General features: G+C 38.5%; 1 protein-coding gene across 2 annotated transcripts in view; it reads right to left on the bottom strand.

Moving 5' to 3' along the window:
- Nucleotides 1-5,100: 5,100 nt before the first annotated feature.
- Nucleotides 5,101-26,688, bottom strand: part of LOC126088520 (ran-binding protein 9) — a 250,843-nt gene continuing 229,255 nt past the window's right edge. For both annotated transcript variants that reach the window (XM_049906675.1, XM_049906676.1), the window contains exons 7-9: nucleotides 18,774-18,949; nucleotides 12,340-12,451; nucleotides 5,101-7,598 (exon numbers count right to left, since the gene is read on the bottom strand). In XM_049906675.1, the coding sequence (XP_049762632.1) occupies nucleotides 7,465-7,598; nucleotides 12,340-12,451; nucleotides 18,774-18,949 (422 nt within the window). In that variant the 3' untranslated portion in view covers nucleotides 5,101-7,464. The remainder of the gene's footprint in view (nucleotides 7,599-12,339; nucleotides 12,452-18,773; nucleotides 18,950-26,688) is intronic.

Raw genomic sequence — 26,688 nt, forward strand, 5'->3', positions numbered from 1 at the left:
TAAGACACAAAAGTTACAGACAGTCTGAAATTCAAAATACTGTAACCCATTTCAAGTTCTGTTGGTTGAAATTGTGATATGAATTATTAAAACCTATACAAATGGTTAGTCAGATGTCAACTTAAAACAAATCTTTTCTACTCATTTTTGCAGCCTTTTAGTACTCAGCTGCAACTGACACCTTGTGGTTGTAAAACTGAATGAGAGAAAAGTGGAAAAAAATTGTTAAATACAGCATAAGTCAATGAATATTTAACTTGAATCCTAACAGTTTATATTGCAGATAAGGTTTAAGTTAAAATAAAACCTCCCAGCACACCATTCTCCCGAATCAAACAGCTCAATACTGAGCTGCCAACATGCTGAGCTGCCAACATGATTACAGAACTAAAATTCACACATGTATGTGCTGTTATCAGAATGTGTAGTGGCCCCTCTGTGAAGCTGGCCAAGCAATTCGTGTGCACAAATAATCATTTATGCATTTTCAGAGTCACAAAAAAGAAGAGTACACAAAACAGGAAATAAAGTTTATGGTGACTTCTGATTCCACCAAATATTCACGCATGGAGAAACAGTAGCTGAAACTGACCTGGAAGTGGCTAAAAAGATTTTAGGGTTCAAGTACCCAATGAGACTGAAAATTATTTATTCAAATCTTTCTTACACAGGCAATAAGCAAGCTATTAAAGTAAGTTCTTGGAATGGTAACAATTTTCACCAATAAAGTTTAGGTCATCTGAAAACATTTCATTTACAAAAATTCCTTGCACAGAATACAAGGGTGTCCCACTCAACCCTCCCTGATTTCAAAGACCCAGGAGAGAAAAACCACAGTAGATACGACAATGAAATATGCACCACATTATAGAGCACTTCAAAGAATTTATATTCCTGCATCAGAAGTATCAAGTATCGTCGCCAGAGTGCAGCATGGTCGCATTATAACATCCACGATATATTTATTACGAGTGAAATATGAATGTGTGAAAAATTACATAACTCAATAATACTCATTCAATTATGTAATTATTTCTTAAAAAGATGATAACTATGTAAAACAGGGACAATATTTGTCTCACATTCTTTGTTAATCTATGTCATTCTTTTCTTTTGTTTTGTACCCTTTTGTCGTCTTCTTCTGATGTACGTCGCCAACGCAAGACGCGAATCGATTTGAGGTCTGTTGAATGAAAACATCTGGTAAAAAACAAATAGAGCCAAATGCGTTAAAACTATTTATGATTAATTATTGAAAAATCACTTCCTCTTTTAATTATAATTTTGTATTAATTGTTTTATCATAGCTGCAAGAAGCACAGCTATTGTTAGTTGCGATTATATAGCAACTTTGTCTGTAATTCTGGTCGAAATATCAAGGGTTTGTGTTAAACTAATTTGCAAAACAGTATTATTAATTTTTTTGGTGGCATCAATTTAAATGATTGATTATTTATTGAGTAAAGGAAAATCTTAGTTAAAAAAGAAATCCTCTATCTTTTGTTGGCCGCCATCTTAACTTTTATCTCGGCGGCAAATTTAAATTACTTGAAACTGCAAACAATATTCCGATGTGTAAGAAATAAATGTGTAAGAAATAAATGTGCACCGGTGGTACCGGGGAAAAAAAATTATATATATATATATTTATTTTTCCCACGTGGAATGTTTCCCTCTATTATATATATATATATATATATATATATATATATATACACACACACAAAATTTCAAGCATTCACAACCAACATTTGCTTCGTCAGGAAAGAGGGAAAGATGAAAGGATGTGGGTTTTAAGGGACAGGGTAAGGAGTCATTCCAATCCCGGGAGCGGAAAGACTTACCTTATGGGGAAAAAAGGACAGGTATACACTCGTGCCCCCCCCCCCCCCCCCCCCCCCCCCCGCACACACACATATCTATCCACACATATACAGACATATTTAAAGGCAAAGAGTTTGGACAGAGATGTCAGTCAAGGCGGAAATGCAGAGGCAAAGATGATGATGTAGGTGAGGTATGAGTGGCAGCAACTTGAAATTAGCGGAGGTTGAGGTCTGGTGGATAACGGGAAGAGAGGATATATTGAAGGGCAAGTTCCCATCTCTGGAGTTCTCATAGGTTGGTGTTAGTGGTCATTCAACATCATCTTTGCCTCTGCACTTCCGCCTCGACTGACATCTCTGCCCAAACTCTTTGCCTTTAAATATGTCTGCTTGTGTCTGTGTATGTGCAGATGGATGTGTGTGTGTGTGTGTGTGTGTGTGTGTGTGTGTGTGTGTGTGTGTGTGTGTGTGTGTGTGTATGTGTGGTGTGAGGGGGGGGGGGGGGGTGCTCACACGCATGTACACCTGTCCTTTTTTCCCCCCTAAGGTAAGTCTTTCCGCTCCCGGGATTGGAATGACTCCTTACCCTCTCCCTTAAAACCCACATCCTTTCGTCTTTCCCTCTTTCCTGATGAAGCAACCTTGGGTTGCGAAAGCTTGAAATTTGTGTGTATGTTTGTGTGTCTATCAACCTGCCAGCGCTTTCGTTTGATAAGTCACATCATCTTTGTTTTTCTATATTAATCGAATCAGACTGCATCTTCTAAGAACAGCGCTGATGGTATTTATTGTTGAACAAGATTTCATTGCTGATGTATGAGGCCAAAATTAAACTACGCACGAATCCCGGAGAAAAATATTTCTGGTAGCATACGACAGTGTTGTGTGCGGGTAGTATTCTGTGGTTCCTTTTCATGATCAATTTGCTAAGAATAATTAAATCCATCGAAGACAAAAATTATAAAAGCTCTGATGTACGATCTGTAATTTTAGTGATATGAACACAACTTACAGTCAACATTATTACACTAGGTCAGGTGGAATTCTTGTGCAATTTGAACAAAATAATTGTCCAGGAGAAGTTGTAGTATGAATATTGCATTATACATGTGTATAATATTGTCAGTAACATTTACAAAATCAAATCAATGCAACTGCTAAATATCAGAGTGAATTCAAACCGCAGAATACCACAGAGTATCATATCATCCATATTCATTGCATTTGTCCATGTTGATGATACGCAAAACCACCACAGCATGAAGTGAAAATGGCGATTCCACAGCAGCGCGTGCAAGCAGTAGCAAGGTTTGCAGAAACAAAATCGCCGATTACTGTGCAAAGAAATTATCTTTATGTGTATGAATGTGATCTACCTGATGTGAAAAAAATTAAGAAATGTTATAGGACGTTTCTGGCAACAGGAAGTGTTCTGAAACATTCTCACAGTGCTTGTTATGGAGTTTCAGAAGAGACACTGGAGGGCATCAGACAAATGTTTCTCAGAAACCCACGTAAGTCAATTTGTCAAGCATCTAGGCAACTTGATGTACCTCAATCAACAGTGCATTGTGTACATTAGTTCACCAGTGTCTTCGTATGTGTGCTTACAAAGTGCAAATTCTGCAACATTGACACCAAATGACAAACCACGCCAACAACAATTTGCTGTGGATATGCAGCAGCGTATTGATATGGATGCCAGCTTCCTGGAAAGATGTTTATTCTCAGATGAGGCAACCTTCCATCTATCAGGAAGGGTTAATAGGCATAATGCTCAGATTTGGGAGTCGCAAAATCCGCACATTGTCATTGAACATGTTCGTGATAGCCTTAAACTAAACTTCTGGTGTGGGCTAATGCATGACAGGATTGTTGGACCATTCTTCTTTGCAGAACAAACAGTGAATGGGTCAGTGTATCTGGACATGTTGGAGCAGTTTGTATACCCTCAGATACAAGACTTGCAACCCAACATCATTTCTCAACAAGATGGAGCTCCGCCGGATTGGTCAACAGCTGTTAGCAAGTTCCTGGATAGGAAATTTCCCAATCGTTGGATCAGACACGGAGGACCCATAGCCTGGCCACCATGTTCACCCAACATTAAGCCGCTTGATTTATTCATGTGGGGATTCATGAAAGACCGTTTGTATGCGACCAAAGTGGACAACATTTCTATGTTGCAACATCATATCACTAATGTGATTGCAACAATAACAGAGGAAATGTTACGAAGAACTTGGCAAGAAACTGAATATAGACTCAATATTCTTTGTGCTACAAATGGTTCACATGTAGAGGTGTACTGATGATAATTAAGTATATTCAGAGGTCTAGATCCTCTTTTAACCTTAATCCTAACCATTGGGTTCTTACCTTGGAGGTAGGCAAGTGTATAGTAACTCAAACAGAACTGTACCCCATTTGGTTTTCAAGTAGATCTTTTGAGTTTATTAGTTCTTTACTTTTCAATACTCATGAACTAACTTTATTTCTTACATTTAAGGATGCAGCAAATCTCTTATCTATTCAAAGGAACCATTCTGACATTTGCCTTATTCGATTTATGGAAAACAGAACAAAATTGTACTGGCAGGCAGGGTTTTAAACCATTATTCTGAACACAACTCCATATGTAATGTAGTTGATGAACTAAACACTATTCCCAAAGGTGTGATCAAAAACATTAATATGAAAACAGCAAAATCAAACATGGTGAAGAACCATGGTCAAGAAAAATTTATATGTTGCAGATTTTTCTCATTTCTTTTAACTTTGTGTATTCCTATTTCAATGTTATTGTTATTACTAAACCAAATGGGAAGTATTTTTTAACATTTTATTTGGTTTCATTTTTATTATTGTATCACAAAGTAAAAGAAAGTCTCATTTTTCTACAATGTAGCTCATGTTCTGCATTTCAGTCCAGTTCCAAGTCATGTGACTTTACCAACAGCATTTGCATTTTCCTCAGTGCATTACTTATTTTAAAAGCATACTCCACATAATGTATGACAGTTCCTACTGGAACCTATACTCAGCATTAAAAGCTGAAGAAATCACATCTAAATAGTGCATATTTATTTAAGAACTCATTACTAGACCATCCCATGCCAGTACTTGAATCTACAGAAATTAAATGAGAAGTACAATGGTTAATGACAGTACTACACAGTGTCTTAATCATTGTGTTCCTTCTTAATTAAAACTTTAAAAGGAGCAGAAACTTTCTCTTGTGGTGAGATGCAGGTCCATTAAGCAAGACGACATAGTGGTTGACGAATTTGTTTCTTTTTTTTTTTTCCTTTAGCTAAAGTATATCACATGGACATACAGACTTAATGCTTAACCACTGCTGCCTGGAGCTTTTATCTAAATCTGTTGTATGCCTTTTTAATGAAAATTAGTGAGCCTGGTAAAAATGCACGAGTAATATGAAACAAGACAATAAGCATATCACATAAAGCGTATTATTGACAGGTGAATAATCTGTGATCAATACATAATTGGGCAAGCTGCATACTGTCACTGTTCATATTATCTTTCTTAATATCAATTCCAATCACCAATAAGCCAAGGATTAATGGCGAAGATTAGGATTGAGAAAATGACAAACAAAAACAGAACTGCAGCTTTGAGACAGACTGGAAAAGACATTCATTTCTGTTCTTATCATAGCTCTGTGACATGTTACTGACATCACACAATCATTTTTCTTATGTTGAAATTTAACCACAAAAACCTTATGCCCAGAGTACATTTTCTACCGTTTCTCTGTGTGTTTTGGTTTAAATTTCTCTCCATCATTAGCAGAACAATCATTTACAAATCAAAATTTTAGGGCATATCGATGAATTACTAAAATTCTGATAAAATGTGTAATTATAGATATATCATGCCAAGACTTGTAGCAGCTCATTTATTCCTATATTTGGATGCCAATGTGAGCAAAGATTTGTAACTATAGAGTGAGGCCAACTTTGTGATAACACTAGCTGCTCTATAACAAATACAGCATTTGCAGCATTGTTTATTCAGTAACACCTTATAAGGATTTCATGGCCAATGCACACAAATATTTCTTCTAAATTGTGAATACTCACGTCAAACTTGTTGTGGTATAAAGGAACTGCAAAACTTCTGCATACATTCATTATGTAATCAGCTTTGTCACAATCAGCAAACCCTAGGAGTATCATATATTTCAAAAATATAGTCACTATTGCTTCACTAGGTCTTACTTTGCACTTTTATGAGACGACATAGTCTGATTTAGAATGAATAATTAACTTGAAGTTGGCACAGATTCGTAGAAAAACAGAGTTTCAGTGTAGTTTTTTTTTTTTTAATGATCCAACTGTACATCATGGCAAAAGAATCACTTCTTAAATATTTCTGTAAGTTACCACTATAAAAATGGAGAATGTTTAGATCCATTCATGCGCACACATATATAACAACAACATAAAAAGGAAAGAATTTAATGAATCACTGATGAATTATAAAATAAAGTTGTACTATTTTTAATATTTACCTTAAAAATTTCTTTATCAAAGTACCAAATCAAAAAAAGATGATTCTTTTTCAAATGTTTACAATGACAATTCAATAGCAGACACAACTTCAATAATCACACGTAACAAAATATAGAAAATGTTCAACACAGCTCTTGAAACACACATTTAAAAATATGTAGTAGTCCCCACCATGATGGCTCCAGTTCTTCCACTATCTACAGTTCTCGTGCAGAATATCAAACGGACAGCCCAATATGTTCCACTGAGGGAAACCCGATATTTGGAAACAATCAACATCCTCGGAAAACTGTGTACATGCACAGCACCCTTCGTCTAACTACACAACAGACATTACCAAGCTGAAGAAAGATTTTTATCCATATTGCACTAAAATGTCACAATGTTACTCCTTAACAACCACAAAGCCAATCGTACCAGCCCAGTAACATGGCCCACAAAAGGGTGCAGTGCAGGATCATGATCACTATACGTTTTGGTGAATTATCTTCCTTGGTTATCTTCTTGAGCTTCCAGATACAACATCCATATTTAATTCAGGTAGGAGCAAAGCTGTTGTAAAAATATCTTACAAGCACTGTAAGACACACGAAGTTCAAATTTTATACGAACTTCACTGTTACGCATCAACATGTTCAACATTTGCAAAATGTAATTTTTGGTAAAATATGTCCAAAGGATTGTCCACAAGTGAGACAATTCAGATGAGCGAAGAAAATAATTAAACATGAATTCAGTCAAAGATTCTCCGACATTCAATCCATTTCTAAACCACTTTCTTCAACTGATAGGTTCTGACACAATCTTTTCAAGACCACGAAAATAAACAGATGCCAGTGATTCTTACATCATACAAAAAAGAAAAAAAAAAAATCTTCCAACTTAAACTGACAATAGTTCTTCATTAGAGACACACATACATTAGAAACCAATAAAATGCTTGCTGATCCACTTCTCACTAGCGTAGTAAAACAACACCCTAGTTGTGGCACTAAATTCCTAACAACTGTAGCACATACAGCTGCCATGGCAGCTTCTCCACACATGGAGGGGAAGTTTGAAGGGCAGGACTAAAAACAACAGTGCAAATGACAAGGAGATCAATGACGCAACAGGTCATCCACATTGGCGAAAGCACAGGATCCGAGTCCAGACCTCGACATAAGGCGAACGAGCTCACGTGCATGTGCCAATGCTACTTCCAGTGGTGGCCGACGAGGAAGATTGCTCGATTCTGAAAAGAAACACAAAACCATTAAGATTAATGTGGTACTTGTACATAATACATCATATTAAAGAATGGAAAATCCAGAATGGAATAATGACAATGCTGAGAAAATAATAGATTGCTTCCCACTGTACAGTGGAGATACTGAGTTGCAGATGGGTACAACAAAAAGTCTGTAAAACAAATAAGCTTTTGGGCAGAAAGGCCTTCTTCTGAATTACCCCCCCCCCCCCCCCCCCCCCCCACACACACACACACACACACACACACACACACACACACAGAGAGAGAGAGAGAGAGAGAGAGAGAGAGAGAGAGAGAGAGAGAGAGAGAGAGATGTACACATATGCAAATGCAACTCGCACACAGGTCGTGTGTGTGGGGAGGGGGGGGGGGGGGGGGCACATGCTTATCCTTGTTTTGTCTAATGTGGATGAAGGCCTTTCTGTCTGAAAGCTTACTTTTTTGACTGTCCTTTTATTGTGCCTAACTGCAACTCAGCATTTCCGCTATATAGTGAGTAGCAATACATCATGTAAAATTTACATCAGCAGATTTTACATCTCCTTGTGATTCTGCTAGCAAAGAAGACAAGTCTAAGTATGGGGGTGATTGTGTGATAATGTCTATATGAGCACGTCACTTTCTATTTACCACACTTTTCACAACTTATCCCACTTACTAGGAATGGCAACTGTACCTGCCAGCAGAAGTCATATTACAGACTGATGAACAAGAACACTTCTAAAATATTATCATTGGATAGACACATGAATAACAGTTCTTGAAAATAATTGTTTCATATATTAACAGACATTCATTCTGCTTACCAGATACCAGTTCTTTCCACAGCATATGAAGGGTCGTTATGGCATAGAAAGCAGCCGAAGAGCCAGAATCTCATGCTGACGTGAATTTTTTGACAAATGAATGGAAGTGGAAACAAGGCAGAATGTTTTACTTCAATGTTTCTTGAAAATCTGGGATGGGACCATGAAATTTGAGTAAATATGGGATGACAGTTATCTCATTTGTTAGGCAGTGATGACAAATATTACATTCTCAAATGCTAGCATATTGCTGGGCATGAGGTAAGCATTGTGGATGTATGTGTGTACACAAATGTTCTCAATGGGCACAAATGAGTGGAGAAGTTCAAGCATGAAACAAAAAAAGGGAACTTCCCTTCCCTATACCCCATAATGACAATATTTTCACTATTTGACAGTAATTATGTTTACTATGTCAACTATTGCTATTTCAGCTTTGGAGTCTGTTTCGAGTGTAATACTTCATCCTTGAGAAAATTTCAAGCACAAATCTGCATATACCTGTCACCAACATATATACATCATTTGGTATCTATATACATGGTGTTCAGAAATTCCTATTACAAATTTTTAAGATTACGAGAGGGGAGCAAGTACATGATATTTTGAATACGAACCCATGTCCAGAAATTTACTATTTCCATTCTACGAAGATTTTAGCTCAGATATGTAATACATCCACATCTGTTGAGGGAAAGAGAAAAGTCTCAGAGTTGCTTGACCTGGTATGGAATATGGTAGGCAGGATGAAGTGTACTACATCAGGACGGACACCTGATGTCACTTAATGTCCACCTTGCTGCAAGACCTACTCAATGCCTGTATGTCTCCGATACAGTAAACAAGGTTCAGTACACGATTTTGGAACATACAGACGTGCTCCTTGTGTATGGCAAGGATTAGATTAACGGAAAAGCTGCTAGTCGGCTCTATTACGACCGTTTTCTGCAATATAGCACAGCATCGTACCAACTCTTTGCCACATTACACAGTGGCTCTGAGAAACAGGTATTTTCATCATGAGGCACAGCTGGTGCTCCATGGCACATACTCGAATTTGAAGATGTACTGCATCAGGTTGAAGAGAACCCTTCAATGAGTACTCAAACAATTGCATGTGCAGTGGGTATTAGCCACAATACCATCCAGGACATTCTGTGGGAACACACCTTTACCACTTACAAAGGGTCCACACTGTGTGTCCATCAGATTTTCCACAATGTGTTACCTTCTGTGAATGGTTCCTACACTGTTGCATCGGCACATCCCTGTTTCCAGATTATTTCTGTTCACGGATGAAAGTGAGTTCACTAGGGGCTGTATTCTGCATTTGCAAAACAGCCATGCCTATTCAGGAATTTCAGTACAAGTTCGGTACTAACCTGTGAGTAGGTATACTGGATGGTCACATGATTGGGCCATACCACCTTCCACTCAAGCTAACTGGTCTTGCATACTTGATCTTCCTAAAAAAATGTATTGGACCCATTCCTGGATGCTATGCCACTAAATACGTGCAGTTTTGAGGCATCTTAACATACAATATTGTGGAAGATGGATAGGCTGAGGTGGTCCAACCGCGTAGCCGCCATTATCACTGGATTTAGCTCCTATGGATATTATTGTGGGCTTGTATGCAAAGTTAATTTACAAAACTCGTGTAGAGACAGGGGAAAATCTGCTGGCACGAGTTCTGGCCACAGCAACAGAAACTGAGGAGACACCAAGGAGATAGAGATTATGTACCAGAAAATGCTTCACAAATACGATGTCTGTAAAAACGCTGTGGTCGCCACATTGAGCAGCTGCTTTAATACATCTGTACTGTTCTGTATGTACAGTATGCTGGGTTCTTTTATGTTTGGGAATAATGTAAACACAAAGTTTAAGTGTTAATACAAACAAATGTGCTTAAGTGATAAATGAGCATTTCATTATCTTTCCTTTCGAACTGTTACGTAATAATTGTACTTCAGCATGCTTAAATCAGTTCCTCAAGTAGAAGTGGACAAGTTAAACATCCGACTTGAAACCACTGTAGAACAGACATGGGTTCCTACTCAAAGTATTATGTACCCACTCCTCTCTCCAAGTCCTAGAAGTTTGTAATGGGAATTTCCGAACACCCAGTATATAAATCACACATCCTTGTCATTTTGTGACAAGACATCTCATTTATATACACAGGTGACATGTACATGCAGGTTTCTGTGTAATATGAACTGAGAGATGACATATTGCACTTTCAAATCTTCTGGATGACTGTGGTTCATAATAAAGTAAAGATCATGAACAAAAGAGCACTTTATAGGATTTTAAGCCTTGTAATCCCAAGAATAGATATTATAACCCTGAAGAGGATACAAAAGTTGATCACTGCTGACACAAAAAAAACACACACACACACACACACACACACACACACACACACACACACACGGACAAAAAATAATCCTAGCTTTTGGAACTACTGGTCCCTCCTTGGGAAGGAAAGACAGATATTGGCACACTACACCCATACAAATTGACAATTTTTCTAGCAAATGGGAACAGTGAATCTCTGTGCGTAACAATGTTACTTATAACAGTAACCATAATACTTCTTTTCATTGAAGTAATATGACTAAGTGATCCCACTCAGAGAGAATTGTAAGAAATACATAAAAACATACTGCAATACCAACGCTGATTTAGTGAAATCACAGGGAACACATATCCTAACTTCTAATATTAATCAAATAACTGAGCAAATCTGTCACCAAAGAGCAAATAAACAATGGCCATGGTTCCACAGTTCAAAATACCTTTGACACACTGCCATCCGTACTATGACTCTTATGCAGGCATCTGGTTCTAAGCCCCATGATGGTCACACAGTAAATGGCATACAAATGAGATAATTTAATAGTTGCATATTAAAACAAGGTGCCTACAATATGTTACAGGGTGGGGTGTTCATTACATGGAATACTGGTGATGTCATGAAACAAAATACCTGTTGATAATTAGAAATCAATTCTAATACATATTTCTGAAGTTGCTGGCTGGGTGAGGTTGCCAAATACTCATGATGTTTCAATTACTCTCACTGCCATCATCTTCTGGCAAAGGTTTTCACAACCTCACTCACCAGGAAATCTGAGAACTTTATATTGATCAGTTCTTTGGAAGAGACTATGCAATTTCTACAATGTTATTTATTATTACAGATACTTAAGTTTCAAAGCAAGTGTGAGCTCTCAGCTACCTGCTGCTAGGAGAGAGAGAATTGGAGGGTGTGCAGAAAAAAAGCACAAATTTATAAGACAAGTGGACCTCTGGCATTTGGAGCTTGTAAATAATTCCAAAGGGACAGAGCAACAACATACATGAAGAGAGGGTAGTGTGTTGAGATATTGTACAGAAAGTGATGTGGTTACAAACTTTGGTTCGTATAAGGCAAAGGATGCAGAGAATTGGAAGTAACTTTCGAATTGGAAAGTACATTCAAAGTACTGAAAAGTCACTTCAAATCCTAGATTATGAGGTGAAATACACACTGGAAATGGCTTATAATTAGCTTCCAATTTCCATGAGCTTTCCTGCATCTCCTGTCTTTCCCCATTAAATGTTTGGAGTGACTTTTCTTCCCCTTTCATATCTGTACATATGCTCACTTTTCCTGCTCAGCTCTCCTGTTCTGTTTTTGAAACTTCTGAAGTAGAAGTTCTGTACCATACATTAAAATATATGTTTTTATTTGAGGTTTTGTTAATCCTGTATTAAGATGTTCACATTTAAGCAGGTAGTAAGCAGGCGCTCTTTTTCCATCTAAAATATTGCCAGTCATTGTAGCTTTCATTTTGAATTAGATAAATACCTGAGTATATGTAAAATGAAGAACCTTAACAAACCAGTTTCTGGTTATACTATCTTACCTAGAATTGCAGAGTTAAGGAGAGAACATACTGTCTCCCTCTGAACAGGATCCAACTGCCAGCCAACAGGGCTATTCCATGGATTTGAATATGCAAGAAGGCTAAAGGCATCCTGCAACAATTTCATTATCATGGCACTTTGCTTGATAATACCAAGGCAGCGACAGGCATGTTTTAAATATTTTGTTAATAAGAACTGAACATTAATTATTAATGCTAAATATCACAGCTAATGCATGCTACAAAATACTGATATTTAAAATTTTAAGCTTTACATTGACATACTGGGGAAATATGGTAGAAAAACAATTCAGACTTTAAATTATAGTAAATGTCACAACCTCCACAATGGAAGGAATATGTAACCACACAGAAGTGTATAGCACATAGAACAAATGGTGAAAAGCTGTACCATGGCAAATGATTTGTCACATGATTTGTCAATCATTAGAGATCATTCAACAGACATACATTCATGAATGTCACTTGCATCACCTCTGTTGCATTTGGCACCACTAGTACTAATATTTTCACTGTTTGTGTTACATGAGTATCACACTGCATTTACATAAGCAAACAAAATAAGTTGTATTTTACATATACAGTTTCTTCAAGGAACAGTCAGGCTCAGTCTGCGAAGTGTTACGTGCTGTAACAAATAATGTGGCTTGAGGGAAAGAGGCCTCACAAGCTCCATTTTATAGAATTGTAAAGTGCTGTGCATAGAAGTAACAGCAAACTATTTTGCATGAGAAACAAGAATCATGTGTACAGAGACTAGCTACATCATATTCACTGACACCATGACACTTTGCATTTCTGCCCCATCATTGTTAACTGGATCCATAATAATTTCTTTTCTTCCATTTCTCCAATTAAAATTAGGTGACTTCTAGGAAAGGTCTTCATTTAGTAACAATACCATAATATGAAAAATGAGAAAACAGTATTATAAGCCTACGTTTTTATATTTGCAGTTATTAATACTAAAACTGTACAATAGTTGTATCAACATCTGCACCTGGAAAACTTGACTAAATGCTAAAACAATACACACTATAACAACACAGAATTCATGGAGATAATTTCCAACAAGTTACTTTCTTTCTTCAGATCATTTTTCAAATCCACATTTAAAAATTTAACATAGCAACTTTAGGCAGTATTACATTTTAATATAGAAAAGAACATATATGTACACAAATAAGGAGTATACGCTACTGCTATTCATAAACTTGGTGAAAATATGTAATCAAAATTTATGATAACCTCTGTTTGTACCATTGTACAAGAGTCACTCAGAATGTAATGCTCCACACTTCTTTCTTCAACAATTATTTACTATACACAATGAAAATTACACATATGAAATGCTATTTTCCCATAAAAATCTCCTTCCATGTCTATGGGCTTGCTATAGTGAGATAAGGGCTTGTATACCCTGCCAGTATCAGTCCTTGTTCTGGTCAGAAAGCCATTTCTTCACTGCACAGATCACCTCCTCATCACCCTCAAAGTGTCTTCCTCAAATACTATCATTTAATGGCACAAACAAGTGGAAGTCTGAGGAGCTTGATGTAGAATGTAAGGTGCAGGGAGTAACACTGCCAAACCCCATTTTGTGATGTGTTCACAAGCCCCTAGCTTGTGTGGGGATGAGTATTATCGTGTTGACTTTAAACATCCCCTGGGTTGTTATGGCACCAAAGTTGCAGGAAATGCTTCTTGAAACTGGTTAATGTGTTCACGAACGCATCCAAATAATAGTACTGCCTCTTAGCATCACATCAATCAGAATCACACCCTCACAGTCCCAAAATATAGTCATCGTGATCTTATTCACGGACGCAGTTGCTTTCATTACTTGTATTTTCTTACATTGAGAGGGAGAATGACTAAATCCCATTGGTTGCTTTTTTGCTTCAGACTCAAAGTAATGAACCTAGGTTTCATTACCTGTCACAATCCGGGACAAGAAGACTTACCATCAGCTTCAAATCATTGCAACAACTCTGAACAAACCTTTTTTCGGTAAGATTTGTATTCAACTGTAAGAAAGAAAGGGACCTAGCTTGCACACACATTTGGGTATCCAAGAGTGCGGATAATTCCATCCAGACTTCATTTGCCGATTGACAGCAGCAGTACCAACTGAACAATTGTAAAGTGTCAAACCTCACGAATCAGAACGTCAGCACACTGCAACATGTTTGGTGTGAAAGCCGAGAATGGTCTCCTTGCCTGCTGCAAATCGTGGAGCTCTGATGAACTATGTCAACTGCAGATGCTTCATAGACTTCACATAAATGTTTGTGAATATTCTCCACAGTTTCTATCTCACAGTGACAAATTCGATGACACACTGCTTGTAACATACTTCACTAATGGAGTCCACTTTGAATCACTGCTGCAACTTTGTCATCTGTTGAAGGAAATGAAAATTTTGAGTGTACACTCAAAATAATTGTTAGGTGAGGGGGAGGGGAAGGGAGAAAAGGGAGATATACTGTCTAATTTATCACATCATCAAAATTTGAGGGACCCAGCAGAATCGATGTATGACTCCAACCTGCAGATTGTGTATCACTTTATGAGCAAGTAAGTCAGCTGTAGGACAGTTGGTGAGGTACGTACACCAAGTCATCAGTAAGTACAATACTGAATGCTGGTTACTGACTGAAATTAATGTAACTGCAGCAATAACAGTTCACAAATTTAGATAATATTTGGTGGTTAGGCTGGAGGAGAAATTGGCCATTGGAAAACATATACCCAAGCTCCCCTCTGTCAGTATTGTTTCCATTACTTATATGCTTGGAAACTGGGAACATGTCTGTCACACCAGTCAACAAGAAGGAATGTCTAATATCACTGACGTTAGTCTCCTGTGAACTCTTGGTATACTCTACGAAAAATAAATAAAAACAAAAACAATATGTACTACTAAGTAATTATCCGAATGGGATGGAAATTGCTAAATGTGATTTACATGTAGTGACAAATAAATGATTACAATATGAGAAAAAAATAAACGATTTATTCAAGAAAAAGAACTTCCTGGCTTGTCATCAATAGACAGAATAGTTTTATGTCCTCCTGAGGCATACTATGCCAAATTCTGTTCAATTGGCATGTTAAGATCATCAAAATCTCGAGCTGCTTGAAGGGCTTTCCCAATAGTGCTTCAAGTGTTCTCAGTTGGGAAAGATCCAGCAACATTTCTGGGCAAGGTATGGGTCGGCAAATATGAAGACAATGAGTAGAAACACTAGCCATGTTTAGGCGGGGATTATCTTGCTGAAATGTAAGTCCAGGGTGCCTGGCCATGAAGGGCAACAAAACAGGGCATACATTATCAACAACACACTGCCGCACTGTCAAGGTGGCATGGGTGACAACCACAGGGGTGTTGCTATGCACTGATATGGCACTCCAAACCATCAATCCTGGTTCAGGGGCTGTATGGCAAGTGACAGTCAGGTTGGTAACCCAATGCTGTTCAAATTGTCTCTGGGCACTTCTTCACTGGTCACTGGGGCTCAGTTCAAGGTAGGAATCACTAAAGACAATTCTATTCCAGTTAATGAGATACAAGGCCAAAAATATGTCTGGAGATGCCCCAAATATCAGTGGGAACACTGGTGGGATACCAACCTGACTGTTACCTGCCGACGAGGAGTGATGGTCTGTGGTGGCATTGGTGGCGGTTTTTCATAGCTTGAGACCTTTGTTTGTCATCCATGGCACCCTTTAGCACAGCTCTTCGTGGACAATATTCTATGACCCATTTTGTTGCCCTTCATGGCAAGCCATCCTTGGCTTACTTTTCAGCAAGATACTGCACCCTACTTTGACCAGCAAGATTGCCGGATCTACCCCCAACTGAGAACATCTGGAGCACTATGGGCAGGGCACTGCAACCAGCTTGGGATTTTGATGATGTAATATGTGAATTGGGCAGACTTTTGACACCTTATGTCTCAGGACATCCAACAACTAGATCAATCATGCCAAGATGAATAATTGCTTGAATAAGGGCCAGAGGTGGACCAACCCATTACTGACTTGGTTAATTTGTAAAGCTCTTTCTCTTAAACAATTATCCTATTTTTCTGAAATTGTAATCATTTGTTTGTCTGTGCATGTACATCACATCTACTGATTTTGATCCATTCACATAATTCCTTTGTGGTGCATCATTTGTTTTGTCTTAAGAGTGTATGTATTCTGAGCTCAAACATAATGAGGCATGGAAATAAAATAACCTCCTCCACACCTGCCAGCATGGATATCAAAAACCTCACTCTCCTGAAATCCAGTTCATGATTTTCTCACTGAAAACCATGGATGAAGGAAATAAGGGCTACAGTGTTCTTTGACTTGCAAAAAGCATCTGACTCGATATCACTCCACTGTTTATTAATGAAAGAATGGTCACATTGGAAATCAAATGGACTTTGTGACTGGGTTGAGGATTTCTTCTTAGGGCAAAGCAGCACCTTACCTTGAATGAACAGCATCAATTGGTGAAGAGGTAGCTTCACGTATGTCCCAGGAAAGTGAATTGGGACCCTAACTGTTCATGTTGTATATTAATGACCTGGCTGACAATATTAATAGTAACCTCAGACATTTTCAGATGACGCAGTCATCTATGAAGACATACTAACTGCAAAACTGAACAAATATCCAGTCAGAATCTGGTACAACTCTTAAGTGGCTTTAAGACTGGCAGTCTGTTTTTGTGTTTTGTAACATGGATATTTAAAACAGAGAACTGTAGGTCTATAATATCACTGCAGTCGGTCAATTCCTACAAATAACTGTGTATAATGGTCTGTGAGGATATTAAATGGGAATTAGCACATAGGTTCAGTTATAGGTAAATCATTTAGCAGATAGATACTGGGGAAATACAATTATTTTACAAAGGAGATTGCTTCACAGAATACCCAGGGCCCAATCCTAGACAATTGCTCAAGTGTGTGGGATTCATATTAAACAGTACAAACAGGAGATATTGCATGAATGCAAAGAGGGCAGCGTGAGTGATCATAGATTTGTATGACCCAGAGGGACGTGTCACAGAAATTCTGAAAAAAAATCACATACGACAATGTCAGGTTACTACGAAGGTGGAAGAAAACAGATGCCTACCATTACTACACAATCTCATGAAGGAGAAGCCTGATGGGCATGCTAGGGCATTCCTTCTCCAAGAATAAGATGCACATGGACCCGTACCTAAACACCAACAGCTGTTACCATGCAGTTCAACTCGTATTTATACTCTCAATCCAAACACACAGAGTGCGATCCACACAAAAAAAGAAAAATCCACATGGCGAGTTACAGCATGTCCACAAAATGTTTCTCCCACCAAGCACGAAGAAGAAAGAAAACAAACCAGAAGAAGAAACCAAGCACTTGGGAGTGCCTTCTGTATGCAGGGTCACTCACAGCCATGATGGTCAGGATAATGGAGAAGCACAATTTAAAAACCATTTTCTGCTCAGTGGTTAAAATCAAGAATATGCTTGGGTCAGTCAAAAATTAACTAGGGCTATAAGCACCTGGTTCCTACTGCATCAGTTACGCATGTGGAAGGCAGTACATAGGCCAGATACAGCAGTGCATCTTTTAGTGCTGTTCAGAGCATGTGAAGACTGTTTTGCCTTAGCCTACCTGACAAGTCTGCTATGCCAAAGCACGACATCAATGAACAACACATTGTTTTTGAACAGACGAAGGTGTTGTGCTGTGTCGCACCTGTGGGTTTTGAGATTTGGTCATCAAAGAGGCAGTGGAAATAAAGAGTACACAACAGGGATTGTGTTTTCCAATTGAGCTCCACATGGTGTGCAGCATTAGCAAAAACATGTTAGGAATGCTCTGACATTTCTGCTGGAAACACATAACTGACCTACCCATTAGGCACTCAACAGAGAAGTCTGTAGTCCTGTGGCTATAAAGGAATGAACTGGACATGCATCCACCAACGCTTTGCCTGAAGATGATGAGTGGGGAAGTTTTTGAAATGTCACGCAAACACGACATCGTAACTCACCCAGTAACATGAGAAGATACCACAATTTAAATCATAACTATGGTAAACAGGCAGTCTGGGAAGTTGTTTTCAATAAAGTCAAATACAATACTCAAGATATACACTGAACATTTTCATATGAATGAAATGCATCACATTGTTGTTCACCAAATTGGGGTCACAAAATGTGGTCTCTCAAAAATGTAAAAGTATGAAGTTTTAATACATATGTATGTAATTTGTTCCTCTCTCTCTCTCTCTCTTTTTTTTTAGAACAGAAAGTTTAGCCTGAAATCCCACAAACAACCTACGAAATATTTCTTGCTTCAATCCTGATTTGGAACCCATTTTCAACATAAATAATTTGAAGATTAGCCTATTAACTTACTTGTAACATCTTCTTGTTGGCCTCACTACGGCCTTGCTCTTGCCGAAGATGCAGACTCATGTTGTACAGTTCTCGTCCAAATTCCAGCATCCGTTCAACAGCTGGTTTGCTACCACCACATAGTTGTCTCCTACTACTGCTGACTGGCTGTACAGTGTTAACAGGAACATCCACTTCTGTGAAATTGAAACCAGTCGACAGAATTCTTATGTTACTTTTAAGCAAAATTGAGACTTTTTCAAAACATTGTACAAAAACATCCAGGGCAAGTGATTAAAATTCAGAACCTGATTTTATTTTCAGTATTACAGAGATATTTATAATTTATTTGGAGATTACAAACATTATTGAGCATATGGCTCTCATTACCAGAACAAATGTTAGAAGTTTTGGGCTCAAGATGGTGACTTAATATCATCGTACGACCTATGATACCTTCAATGTGGGCGAACAACAAGTTAACTGGACTGGAATCTAAATGTCTGGGAGAACTGATATTTACTGAACAAAATTGTGCTTCTTTAATATTGTTAGTTACTTGTTCTATAGCAAATTATACAATTACATCTGTAGTAAATGATTTTAGTTTGAAAGCATTCAATCATGCAATTCATCAACCTAAACATTGGTTGTTTATCATTGTGTGACCTGCACAAGTAGCTACTTGCCTTCCAAGTAGCTTCTCCACACCTGTAACTGTTTTCACCAATAGACAGTTATCAGTTATGAGTCACAATGCAAAATTTTGCACCACAAACTGAACAATAAACATTCTCACCCTCTCATTTACAAAAGAGAGGTTTCGTGTATATTTTATTGTTTACTTTGCACTTGCACAGATTTATTTTTTATGTTTTTACCAAAATTGTTAATTGAAAAATACAACGTCATCTTATACTCTCACATTAAATTATTGCTGTCAAGGTCAACATTTTTACATTGTTTAATAGATTGATGTACAGAATATCTTACATTTAGAGTTGAAGCTTTGGCTATATTGAGATTATGTGCGGCTTTATTTTGAAGAGTTCCAAGATTAGGTCGGGCAAACTATACTCACGCTTGAACAGCCTCATGATTTCTGATACGCTGAAGCGCTCAATGCAGTATCAACCTTGCTCAAACAATCACATGACATTTGACTTGTGGCACTAGTGCAAGGAATATATAAGAAACATGAACTAGCCTCCACAACAATCTATTGCTCTGATTAAAATTTGAGAATTTTTTGATGCACAGGAGGACATAACATTAAATTCTATCATTCTATATACTCTTGTATTTAAACAGGTTTGTAATGAAAGTTCGCACACATGTATGGGTACCTTATACAAAAAGTAATGCTGCTTCTTAAGTGAAGGTAACATTCGAAAGCCCCCTATGAACCATGGACCTTGCCGCTGGTGGAGAAGCTTGCGTGCCTCAGCGATACACATAGCCTTACCATAGGTGCAACCACAATGCACAATGGAGGGGTATTTATTGAGAGGCCAGACAAATGTGTGGTTCCTGAAGAGGGGCAGCAGCCCAGTAGTTGCTGGGCAGCAGTCTGGATGACTGACTGATCTGGCCTTATAATATCAACCAAAACAGACTTGCTTTGCTGGTCCTGTGTATCACTGAAAGCAGCCGTAATTTTTCCTGAGGGCATGCAGCTTTACTGTATGGTTAAGTGATGGCATCCTCTTGGGTAAAATATTCCAAAGAGAAAACAGTCCCCCAATTGGATCTCTAGGCAGGTACTGCTCAGGAGGATGTCATTATCAGGAGAAAGAAAACTGGCATTTGATGGATCAGAGCATGGAATGTCAGATTCCTTAATCAGGCATGTGGGTTAGAAAATTTAAAAAAGGGAAATGGATTGGTCAAATTGTAACAAATTTCCAAGGGCAGATGTGGACTCTGACTGCAATCTATTGGCTATAAACTGTAGATTAAAACTGAAGAAAATGCAAAAAGGCAGTATTTTAAGGAGATGGGACCTAGATAAACTGAAAGAACCAGACGTAGTAGAGTGTTGCAGAGGGAGCATTAGGGAACAAATGACAATAACAGGGGAAAGGAATGGTCAAATAGGTAGAAAGACAAAGGCTAGTAGAAATCCTTGGTTAACAGTATAGAAATGTTGAATGCAATCAACGGAAGGAGAAAATATAAAAATGCAATAAATGAAGCAGGTGAAAGGGAGTACAAATGTCTAAAAAATGAGATTGACAGGATGTGCAAAATGACTAAGCAGGAATGGCTAGAGAACAAATGTAAGGATGTAGAAGCATGTCACTAGGGATAAGACAGATGCTGCCTACAGAAAAATTAAAGAGACCTTTGGAGAAAAGAGAACCACCTGTATGAATATCAAGAGCTCAGATGGAAAACTAGTCCTAAGCAAAGAAGTGGCAGGATTATATAGAAGGTGTATACATGGGAGCTATAGTTGAGGGCTATATTATGGAAATGTAAGAGGACATAGATGTAGATGAAAAGGGAGATAAGATACTGCACGAAGAATTTGGGAGAGCACTGAAAGAACCAAGTCGAAACAAGGCCCCAGGAGTAGACAACATTCCGTTAGAGCAACTGAAAGCCTTGGGAGAGCCAGCCATGACAAAACTCTTCCATCTGGCGAGGAAGATGTATGAGACAGGCGAAATACCCTGAGACTTAAAGAAGCATATAATGATTCCAATTCCAAAGGAAGCAGGTGTTGACAGATGCGAAAACTAACAAACTATCAGTTTCATAATTCATGGTTGCAAAATACTAACACGAATTCTTTACAGAAGATTGGAAAAACCACTAGAAGCAGACCTCGAGGAAGATCAGTCTGGATTCAGGAGAATGTACGAACACGGGAGGCATTACTGACCCTACGACTTCTCATAGAAGATAGGCTAAGGAAATGCAAACCTACATTTATAGCATTTGTCGACTTAGAGAAAGCTTTTGATAATGTTGACTGGAATACTCTCTTTAAAATTCTGAAGGTGGCAGGGGTAAAATACAGGGAGCGAAAGGGTTGTTTACAATTTGTACGGAAACCAGATGGCAGAGTCGAGGGGTACGAAAGAGAAGCAGTGGTTGAGAAGGGAGTGAGAAACGGTTGTAATCTATACCCGATGTTATTCAACCTGTATATTGATTAAGTAGTAAAGAAAACAAAAGAAAAATCTGGAGTACGAATTAAAATCCATGGAGAAGAAATAAAAACTTTGAGGTTTGCTGATGACATTGTAATTCTGTCAGATACAGCGAAGGACTTGGAAGAGCAGTAGAATGGAATGGACAGTGAAAGGAGGATATAAGATTAACAACAAGAACAACAACAACAACAACAACAAAAGCAAAATGAGGATAATGGAAGGTAGTTGAATTAGATCAGGTGATGCTGAGGAAATTAGGTTAGGAAATGAGACCCACAAAATATCAGATGAACTTCACTATTTGCGAAGCAAAATAACTGGTGATGGTCAAAGTAAGGGGGGATATAAAATGTAGATTCGTAATGGCAATAAAATTGTCTCAGAACAGAAATTTGTTAACATCAAGTATAGATTTAAGTGTCAGAAAGTGCTTCCTGAAACTATTTCTACAGAGTGTAGCCATGTATGGAATTGAAACATGGACAATAAACAGTTTAGACAAGAAGAGAATAGAAGCTTTTGAAATGTGATGCTACAGAAGAATGCTGGAGATCACATGGGTAGATCACGTAACTAACGAGGTGGTGCTGAATAGAATTGGGGAGAAAGGAAATTCATGGCACAAACTGACTACAAGAAGGGACTGGTTGGTAGGAAGCATTCTGAGGTATCACGGGTCACCAATTTAGCACTGGAGGGAAACATGGCGGTTGGAAGTTGTAGAGGGAGGCTGACAGATGAATACAGTATGCAGATTCAGAAAGATGTAGGTCGCAGCAGTTACTCAGAGATGAAGAGGCTTGCACAGCATGGAGTAGCATGGAGAGCTGCATCAAACCAGTTTTTGGACTGAAGACCACAACAATGACAACAACAAGAACAACAGCAGCAGCGTTAAAAAGCGAAAAGTTGTCCTTCAAAGAACATTACTTGATTCTCAACCCAGGTCAATATTTTATTTGGTTATGAAAAATTTTAATGATTTACTAAGTGGATTACAAATGTAAAATTTGGTCACTGTTTAAGTATTAGAATACCGGGTAAAAACATTACCTAATTTAATCAGTTTTAGAACATGATGGTGACATACAAATGAAACAAGAAGAAAAACTTCACTGAAGTGCTGAAGAAACTGACATAGGCATGTGTATTCAAATACAGAGAAATGTAAACGGACAGAATATGCGCTGCGGTCAGCAATGCCTATATAAGACACCAAGCATCTGGCACAGTTGTAAGATTGATTACTGTTGCTACAATTGCCCATTATTAAGAATTAAGAGAGTTTGCATGTGGTCTCGTAATCGGCACATGAGCGATGTGACACAGCATCTCCCAGGTAACGACGAAGTGGGGATTTTCCCATATGATCATTTCACGAGTGTACATTGAATATTAGGTATCCGGTAAAACATCAACATCTCTGACATGGCTGAGGCCGGATAAAGATCCTGCAAGAACAGGACTGAAAACAATCATTCAATGTGACAGAAGTGCAACCCATCAGCAAATTGCTGTAGATTTCAGTGCTGGGCCATCAACAAGTGTCAGCGCAAGAACCATTCAACGAAACATCATTGATATGGGCTTTTGAAGCCAAAGGCCCACTTGTGTACCCTTGATAACCACATGACAAAGCTTTATGCCTTGCCTGGGCCTGTCACCTCATGAATCCATGGACCCTGCACATCAGCAGGTGACTGTTCAAGTTGGTGGATGCTCTGTAATGGTGTGGGGCATGTGCAGTTAGAGTGATATGGGACCCCTGATATGTCTAGATACGGCTGATGGGTGACACATATGTAAGCACCCTATCTGATCACCTGCATCCATTCATTCATGTCCACTGTGCATTCCAATGGACTTGGGCAATTCCAACAGGACACTTTGACACCTCACACGTACAGAATTGCTACAGCGTGGCTCCAGGAACACTCTTCCCTCTTTAAGCACTTACGCTGGCCACAACCACCCCCCCCACCTTCCCCGACACTAACATTATTGACCATACCTGGGATACCTTGAAACATACTGTTCAGTACTCTTACGGATTTATGGACAGTCCTGCAGGATTCCTGGTGTTATTTCCCTCCAGCATTGTTTCAGACATTAGTTGAGTTCAAGCCATGTTGTGTCGCAGCACTTCTGCATGCTCGTGGGGGCCCTACACAGTATCAGTCAGGTGTAGCAGTTTCTTTGGCTCTTCATTGTAATGACTAACAAATGAAATAGGTCGTTTTATACTAACTGCAATTATTATGATGAGAATACATTACAGCGGCACAATCCATCATGGCAAATAGTTCTAACAAATGTCAGTAGATTGGGGGACGAGCGAAAGTTTTAGAACTGGATTGATTGCTTGGCTTAAGGGAGGGGACCAAACAGCAAGGTCATCGGTCCTATCAGATTAGGGAAGTATGGGGAAGGAAGTTGGCCATGCCCTTTCCAATGAACCATCCTGGCATTTGCCTGAATCGATTTAGGGAAACCACAGGAAACCTATATCAGGATGGCTGGATGTGGGTCTGAACCGTCGTCCTCCCGAATGTGAGTTCCGTGTGCTAACCACTGTGCCACCGCACCTGATTCAAGATTGAACTAAGCTGTGATTGTAGCCTTTTCTTTATGTATTAGTTGGTGGTGTTATCTATGACCTGCACTCTAGCACATATTGCAGTCTGTGTTTAACAGATGCTGAAGCACAGCACTACACAAGAGCTGGAGGGGCAACAGTGATACCAGCTTGGCTGAGAACTACGATGGGTGGGGAGGGGAGTGGTGAGCAGACAGCAGATTTCGTCGTAGTGCCAACCAAGGAATCTATACCGCATACTTTGGCTTTTTATGAACATGCACCACATTTAAAATGCAATTTGCCCAAATCCATTTGAATTGACTTTAAAACTGGACAAATACACAACAATAGTACATATTTCTGCAGAAGGTGGTGAAAGTCGAGATAGGTGTCAGTGGTGTACTAAACGTGTTCCCTGCAGCAATGTTGTCAATGCTGACCAAAGGAGACATATCAGCTGCTGTTCTATACAGCCAATGAGACAGCAACAGGCAGACGTCATGTTTGGAAGCCAGAAACATTGTAACATTCTCACAACAGTATAGAAGTGAAATCAAATATGTATTCGAGGGGGGGGGGTGGGGGTGGGGGGGGAAGGCAGCTGTGTTCTCAGGCCCTCCTATGACCACAACCTCAGGAATCCCAATGTATTCAGAAAGAACAGCCAAATATTTGTGACAACGAAGACATAAATTTCACAATTTTAGTGATACCCCAGATGATAGGCTTAGGAAGCAAAAAAGATAGTGAAGATAAAAATTAAACCGTTTCTTCTGTTTATATTATTTCTCCCTGTATTATCAAAAGGTAGGTAATCGACATGGTGTAAGTTTAGATTAGACATAATGCTAACATTTCAGGCATATACTTTATGTTAATAAAACAGTTTGTAACTTTGATTAGTCAGAATATTTTAAAAACTAGGGGTAGTCTTATATTCAGGGGTGTGTCACACTCAGGTAAATACAGTAGGTAGAAAATAGAAAAATTTCATATTGGCAGATTTTTATAATTAGGTGGAAATGGCTGAAGAAGAATTTTTTTTTTCCTTTTTTTGTAGTTTGAAAAGTGCCCAAGTGGGACTAGATACACCTTCTGTTTTATTTTTTTGTGATATGTTAACATGTTGTTGTCGTCTTCAGTCCTGAGACTGGTTTGATGCAGCTCTCCATGCTACTCTATCCTGTACAAGCTGCTTCATCTCCCAGTACTTACTGCAACCTACATCCTTCTGAATCTGCTTAGTGTATTCATTTCTTGGACTCCCTCTGTGATTTTTACCCTCCACACTGCACTCCAATGCTAAATTTATGATCCCTTGATGTCTCAGAACATGTCCTACCAACCGGTCCCTTCTCCTAGTCAAGTTGTGCCACAAACTCCTCTTCTCCCCAATTCTATTCAATACCTCCTCATTAGTTATGTGATCTACCCATCTAATCTTCAGCATTCTTCTATAGCACCACAGTTCGAAAGCTTCTATTCTATTCTTGTCCAAACTATTTATCGTCCATGTTTCACTTCCATACATGGCTACACTCCATACAAATACTTTCAGAACTGACTTCCTGACACTTAAATCTATACTCGATGTTAACAAATTTCTCTTCTTCAGAAACGCTTTCCTTGCCATTGCCAGTCTGCATTTTATATCCTCTCTACTTCGACCATCATCAGTTATTTTGCTCCCCAAATAGCAAAACTCTTTTACTACTTTAAGTGTCTCATTTCCTAATCTAATTCCCTCAGCATCACCCGACTTAATTTGACTACATTCCATGATCCTCGTTTTGCTTTTGTTGATGTTCATCTTATATCCTCCTTTCAAGACACTGTCCATTCCATTCAACTGCTTAAGTCCTTTGTTGTCTCTGACAGAATTACAATGTCATCGGCAAACCTCAATGTTTTTATTTCTTCTCCATGGACTTTAATACCTACTCTGAATTTTTCTTTTGTTACCTTTACTGCATGCTCAATATACAGATTGAATAACATCGGGGAGAGGCTACAACCCTGTCTCACTCCCTTCCCAACCGCTGCTGCCCTTTCATGTCCGTCGACTCTTATAAATGCCATCTGCTTTCTGTACAAATTGTAAATAGCCTTTCGCTCCCTGTATTTTACCCTTGCCACCTTTAGAATTTGAAAGAGAGTATTCCAGTCAACATTGTCAAAAGCTTTCTCTAAGTCTACA

The sequence above is a fragment of the Schistocerca cancellata genome, chromosome 6 (assembly GCF_023864275.1).
Source record: "Schistocerca cancellata isolate TAMUIC-IGC-003103 chromosome 6, iqSchCanc2.1, whole genome shotgun sequence".
Taxonomy (NCBI): Eukaryota; Metazoa; Arthropoda; class Insecta; order Orthoptera; family Acrididae; genus Schistocerca; species Schistocerca cancellata.